Genomic DNA, 7500 nt, shown 5'->3' on the forward strand with positions numbered 1-7500 from the left:
ACCATGAGTGGTTGCGCTGGGCCAATTTGCACCCCTCTGGCTCCGAATTCAACTCAATCTGACTTATTAGTAAATCGTTTTTTTACAGTTACTCTAACTCTACTTTCTTTCCCCCTCATTTAAACTCTTTTTCTTTCGCAAGTATGCCGGATGTGAAATAAATCTTGGATCCTGATCAACCATTTCTCCAAGGCATTTAATGACAAAGAATGTTGAACACACTGATCAATAATGGTAATAGGACTGAGTGGAGTACAATTCAGGGAGTAATTGGGCGAGTAATTTCAATTCCCACCCTGGTCAGAGTTTTTCTCTGTCCTTGTGTGGGTCCATTTCCATCAGTAGGGCTAACGCTCACATGGTTCATATGGGGTAGAAACTTAGCACTTCACATTACACTCTAATCAGTTAAGTAATTTCAAACTAGGCCGAGCGCGACGCACTCACAAAATACGAGAAGATGATGGTGATAGAATTTTTATAGCTTAATCTGCTCCGCCTTTCCTATTTGTTATTCATAACTCTGTAAAAAGATACTTGATTCAAGTACAACTACAATCATAGACAAAAGTAGTTGGGAAGGTTATGTAAATGAACTACACCAGAGCTGTATTTCAACCTGCTTCTGCTAAAGCTCAAAAGAAATAGTTTCACTTTCTCTTACATAGCCCCCCTCTCCCCTATTCAATGTTGGAAGGTAAGTCAACAATTTTCCACTGAAACCATTCAGTTTTGCACAACATTGAAGAAGGGGAGAGGGGAGAGAAGCAATGAAGACTTCAAAAGTGCTAACCTTCCCAACAGTTTTGTGTAGGATTGTAGCACGCGCTTGATGACGTGTACAGCTGTCCAATTACAAGGTGTCCAATCATAAACTGGCCAATGATAACAAATCAGATTCTAGAATTTTGTAATATTTACGAATTTAGTGCTCGAAATTAAGAGAAAGTCCAGGTTGTCCCTTTTTAAAAAGCCGGACAACCAAATCCTTGAATTTTTAGTTGCTCATAAGGAAACCCTCCTACGATTAAAAGTAACGTCGTGTTGAGATGCAATAAAATGGGGATCGAGAATGAATATGCCAAAGTTGGTAGTAAAATTATTTGCCTGTGGTTTTTCGCAGAAGCCTGAGGTTAAGTTTTGGCTTTTTCCTATCTGACAATTTTTTGGAAAATAAACAGATTTTCAAAACACAGGAAAATGTTCAGCTACGGCAAATTAATTTATTTACAAGCCATATTAATTATTTAATCATATTTCGTTGTTTTGGACGGTAAGACACTGACGCTTTCAACGTGCATTCACTAAGTGATTAAGAGCGTAAATCTCTCGGTTACCGGGTACTCCACTTGTTAGCATGCATTGTTGAATGCTAACAATTAGCTTCTTGTCATTGAACGAAATTATAGTGACCGGCGACTTCAACATAAATCTTCTTGATGCGACGAATGCAATTTGCAAGCTCATCAAGATATTCCGGGATGCAGGCTTGAAGAAATTAATAAACACCGCAACGAGAGAATTCAAGAATACATCTACTTTATTAGATTATCTATACACAACACACGAAGATAGAATCAGCGAAAATATTGTTCCAGTCTATGGTCTAAGCGATCACTATCCAATTTGCTACACGCATAAATTTGGCAGAGGTAAACGTAGTAAAAACCATTTTGAAAAAACAATCACATCCTTAGTTTCAATCTTTCTTTCTTTCAGAGCGACATTAAACATTTTACGCCTGCTTTCTCAGTCTTTTAATGCAAATTTTTCCTTTCTTTCATAACTTAGCTCTTAGCTCTTAGAGGACTTTGTGTCGTCCAATTCAGTTACTTTGTAATCATACTCCTGATTAACAAATCGGACTCCAGCTTCGCGGTCGTACGATTTTGTTATTATCACTCGTATTATTGCAGACCGCATTGGACTCACTCAGTCCTATTACCATTACTAATCGTAAGTTCCAGTCCCCAAAATGGGCGTGCGTCCAGTACGTCGTCCATGACGACAGTAAAGTCTACCGGGAGACCAATATTTAATAAAATAAAGCATGGTTGCCAGAGGTTAAAACAACGGACACTTGGCCAAAAAGAGAAAATGAATTAATCATGAGCAACACCTGACTTGATGTCCGATAGTACTGTGAAGTTAACAATTGAAGTTAAAAATAATAATTATACTATTCTGGCTCGCTTTTAAAGATAAACCGATCGTCAATTTAACGCTAGTAATACACATTCTGTTTTGTTTATTCAATTCCGATGAATTTTATAACAACTATAGTTATATAGGGCAATCTTTCCGCAAAGAATCCCTTATAACTTAAGTTATCTGACGCCCAAATAGAGTTGAAATGAAAATTGATAAAAACTAAAGGAAGACTATAGTTCATTTATTGACGCTGCCCCATCTTTGCCTGACGATATTTACTATTTAAAATGTTTGCTTGCCAACAGGATGTTATTCCACGAACGACAGTTGGATATGAGACAGGCAAACAGTCAAAGAGGCGGGTGGTGCCTTGTTAGCTTATACCAAACAAGAGGGGATGGAATAGTTGTTTCATTTAAACGGCATCTTATTCGATGGCTTAACATATAGTAAGCGCGGATATTTTGCGAGCTGCGTAGTATTTTTCCCTGGTAGCACAAAAAGCCAGCCAAATGTCCTTTATTTGATTGGATAAACGAAATGTCGAGTTACAACATTACTCCTACTATATATAACCTATTCAGCCATCAAGGTGATATTCATTCTTACGAGATGAGATCATCGCTAAGGGGAGATTATTTTCTTAAACGTTCGAGAAGAGATATTCCGGCAAAAAAAATATATTTCTTAAGAACTGGCGTTAAAATTTGGAATAACTTAATATTGTGAAGTGCTCTAGATGTCAAAATCCAACTTCAAAAATAATGTTCATATATCCTCCTCCAAAGACTCAAGCATCATTCTTAGGCTTTGCATCGTGTTGAAAACAATTACTTCGGTTGAAAAACTTCCGTTCCGTCCGTATTTGCTCTGTTCTACACCGGTCAAATGGGGACACTATGTACAGTTTATTATCGTCTTATATTTTGCACGTTCTCTTGACCAAATATGGTAAAATGGCGTAATAGTGGAATAATAAATTTCATTAATTAAAACTCTGAACTTTTTAATAATAAAACAGCTTGCGCAAGACTTTTCCACTTAAGGTCACACCCGAGACTCGGTAAGCCAGCCAGTACACTAACAATGCGGGTAGCTCTGTTGACAAAGAGGGCTTAAATATCTGAATAGCGCTGGCAGTCGCTGATATGGCAGCCTCACTATTGGTTAATATTCATTTGATACTTTTCTGCTTGAATGCTCTGATCAAAGTTTCTTTCCTTCGAACGAGCGACGACTTTTGCGGACGTGTTTTTGAGGCCCAAGTCGGTAAGTCTTCCTAACGAGCTGTGGTTGAAGGTTATCACATTTTAATGTTAAAAGAAATCTAAGAACGTTCATAAAATGTTTTGAATAGACTCTAAGCCTAAGTATATGTTTTATATGGTCCAAGTCAAACGCTAATAAGCCAATTATTGGTAATTTAACGTATAGGGTGATAATAAATGAAGTTCGTCATTTTTTTGGACATAACAAACGTAAGCTAAAATATTAAACGAAGTTGTAGGTGTGTTCGATTGCTACTGAATGGTTACGTAGTGCGTTGAGGCCATATCCTAATATTGCTGAGTACAGTATGGTGTCCGCGGTCCGCGAGAAAAAAGGATAATCTTGAATATCTTACCTGAATCAAACGTAACGAACTGAAAGTTTCCATGGAGATAGGTTTTTCGTTTCTTGCGATTGTATTAAATTGGCAAGTTCCAAACTGAAATATTTCTCTTGTAATTTGAAAAAAGGTCAACATAATCGCGAGCCCTTCGTCCCCGAATTTGGTCCTTGGTCCGCGAATCATGTAAGCAGTCCAAAAAAAATACCTTTGAATCCCGATAATTTCTGTAGGAAGATGAAAATTTATTTATTCTGTTTATCCTTGATATATCTCAGGTACAATCGTATTGGATGTCGTTGTGAGTATAGAATCTGCATTTATTTTCAGTTGACCGTCTCCCATCAAAAGCTCCATTTCATTATACCATGACCGTGTAGGTATTCTAGATATACAAAAGAAAGTAACCCGTTTGTAAACATGTACAAACAAGATTCTGAAAATATTCAGTTAAAGCAAAGACCTTTTCCATTTATCGAAGGTTTTATTTACCTGCGTTGCGAGATTTAAGTTCTCTGGGGTCATAAGTGGTATAAGTCGCTGACCAAGGACCCCTATGCGAAAATTGTTGATATTTTTCAAGAGTCGAGAAAACAAAAGATTAAAACTCTGCAGCAAATTTCTTCCCAACCGCAGAAATTAGCTTATCAGTGTAAATCCGTTCTGCAAAAAGGCACGTGTTCTCGTTGCGATTTATCTTTACACAAGCCAAGTATACATGTAAGTTACGGAGCCGCACTACTGAGTAGAGACTTTCTAGAAAGACAAAATTAACACACCTGTTAACAAACTTGAATTCCACACAAGCACCAATAGCAGGAAAGCCGAAATTTCGTCATGTGAAAGAAGAATAATCAAGAAATCATTGGACAGACTTGTTTTTGGTGGTACTGTAGTTAATGAGGAAATATAACACCATTTTCGGAAAATTCGCGGACCAAGGACACCATACTGTAATATTTAATTATTCTTTGAAATCGAGGTGAATAGTGGCAAAATATTTACCGAGGCGCGAAGCAGCGAGGCAAATATTCTGCCACTATCCACCGAGATTGAAAAGAATAATTGTTTTAGTATATACTCACGAAGTGATCTCAACAGCATTTGCAGAAGAAAACCATTCAAAGTCGATTTAAGGAGGCTCGAAATAGTTCCTCCTTTTGTCAAACAAATAAACATATGCTGTCCTTAGATTCTGTAGACATGAAAAATCAATTTTTTTCATTTCACTAAATATTTCCCAACAAGTTTTGCTACATTTGCAATTTTTTTGCTCTATGTATTTGCTGTCATTTGTCGTCGCTTAACAGTTGTACCGCGTAGTTCATCGCGTTTATGAGATAATTGTAAATTTGCCTAAATTCCGCATGCGGTAATTAGTCGGTATTTGCTTCGTTATCCCGTCTATTCAATGTACTTAAGTTCTGTTGCCTAATTATATGTAATTCCCTTTGTGCATTTAGTCACTTCATTCGGCATTCGTCTTTCGTATAAAAGGTATTGTATTTCCTTTTGTTAGTCAGTTGTTGTACCCGGAGTGGCCGTACAGATCTTGTAAGTAGTTTATTTCAGTCGTGGTTTTTTGGCGTTTCTGAAGCTTTAAGTATCTTGCTTGTAACTTTGTATTTCTAAGTCTTGTTTTCTGTGGTACATGATCGTTAAGTTGAGTACGAATTTTCAAGCTGTCCAGGAGTTTAATTAGTAACCGATGCAGTTAAGGTAATCATATGGAGACACAATTTGGCGAGGGTATTAAGTACCCATCATAGATTTCTCTCATCACATTTTGGTACAAAATAACTTTACCATGGCAACGATAAGGCATTTCTTTGAGCCTTAAAATCAAGACATATGGTGTTTTTTGAAAAAGGGGACGGTGATTCTTCCCTTCAGCTTTACCAGATAATGTTAGAAATAATCTCTAAAATATTTAAAATTCAACAAAATCTGTAGGTCAGTTTTTCAGAAAAGTAAGTTTTTTTTTTAAAATGTCTCTAATTTTTTTCACCTTCAGTATTTTTTTAAATTTGAAAGACAAACTAATTAATCTAAGCTAACATGCAAAAAATGACAAAATTCAACGTCCGGAAGCAAAGATATAAACGAGTAAAGTTACAAAATCAGGAAAAATGAGGGGGGGGGGGGGGGAGGTTACAAGATCGGCATTGGTTTGTTGTAAAATGACCAGTCTTGTTTCCTTGCAGTCATGCGGAACTTTCTAAGATATATCTTTTTAATTCGTCGATTTCAGTAACAAATTCGTTTTGCTGGGCGACCAGCCCTACCAGAGAGATTTACTCCGAGAGAAGCAAATTGTTGGCGTGAAGATTGTCTTATTTTCAGCAATAATTATTTGGAAAAACGAAGTCGAATACTGGTTGGCAAAAGTATGAACTCTTCTCTTACCTTTGAAAACTTTCATGCCAAATTTTGTGGCCCTCTTTGTATTCTGTAGCACAGCATAATCTTGTATTCTCAATATTTCCGATTCAGAAATACTGGCGAGTTTACGCCGGCCATTTTGTTTTGCTTGGATCACGCATACTAAGTGTGATCTTAGTGTTTCAAGCAATCTGTTTGGTTCGCTATCTCGGAGTGAATAATGTGTGATCAAACAAAACAAATGGGCCATTGCAAGTATAAAAGCGTTCCGACCTTGGACTATTGGCGGAAGGAAGTAAGCTGTTCAGCTCATGGTCTTTATCGGATGCGATACTACGGAAAAGCTTGTCACATAATGATTCAATATGATCCACCATTGGTGTCCGGGGGGTGGGGGCACTCCCATGTAAAAAGGGGAGGGATGCTCGTCGGAAATTTTAAATTAAACCCTTAAGGAGACCAATCTGGGCGTGGCCCAGGTTTTTGGAGCATCCCTCCCCTTATAATATGGGAGTCTCACCCCTCCCCCCCCCAATTAAATCAGAATCAACTTGAAATTAAATCAAATTCTGCCTTCCTGACCTTCTACCCTTGACAACTGAAATGATCAATCTTTCGTTGGAGACAGGAACTCTCGCGAATGTTCACAAGAAAGCGCTGTTGATCCCTTTATTCAGTGTTTATTGAAGAAAGTGGCATAGCACTTTCCTGGTTTAAATCTTACCTCACTAATAGAAAGCAGTTTGTGATGGTTCGGGAAGGAAAGTCCACTACTCGAGATCCTTTTTGTGGTGTACCTCAAGGCTCAGACTTAGGATCTGTTTTGTATTTACTGTACACGTAACCGTTTGGGGACATGTCACGGGGTGTGTTTTCACTTCTATGCAGACGACACGCAAATTTATCTTTCACTTTTGATTTGAGTCATCTTCGACTGTTGACAAACTTTCTGCTGTTTCCTGCATTAGGGATATAAATAAGTGGATGCAATCTAAAAAGCTTAAGCTTAATAATAGTAAAATGGAGGTGCTAATCATTCGAGCGCAACACCGCCCTCACCCACAGCTTAATCTTTAATTTACTTGTTGGCGATGAGCATGTAGTATCTACTTCATCCGCGAGAAATTTGGGAAACGTCTTCAATGACATCATGGCACTTCAGTCTCACGTCGCTGCTATTTGTAAATCTGCTTTTTTCATATTAGGAATATTGCTAGAAATAAGAGATATTTGTCGCAAGCGAATATTAAGACTCTACTCAGCAGGTGTTTTTTACTTGTAAATTGGACCACTGTAATTCGCTACTTATTGGCCTCCCTTGCTACCCAATTAAGAGGTTGCAGATGGTTCAGAATTGT

General features: G+C 37.7%; 1 protein-coding gene across 1 annotated transcript in view; it reads left to right on the plus strand.

Moving 5' to 3' along the window:
* Positions 1-3211: 3211 nt before the first annotated feature.
* Positions 3212-7500, plus strand: part of LOC138043516 (uncharacterized) — an 18315-nt gene continuing 14026 nt past the window's right edge. The window contains exon 1 of the mRNA XM_068890212.1: positions 3212-3420. Within this exon, the coding sequence (XP_068746313.1) occupies positions 3300-3420 (121 nt within the window). The 5' untranslated portion in view covers positions 3212-3299. The remainder of the gene's footprint in view (positions 3421-7500) is intronic.

Source organism: Montipora capricornis, chromosome 1, assembly GCF_036669925.1.
Source record: "Montipora capricornis isolate CH-2021 chromosome 1, ASM3666992v2, whole genome shotgun sequence".
In the NCBI taxonomy this organism is placed as follows: domain Eukaryota; kingdom Metazoa; phylum Cnidaria; class Anthozoa; order Scleractinia; family Acroporidae; genus Montipora; species Montipora capricornis.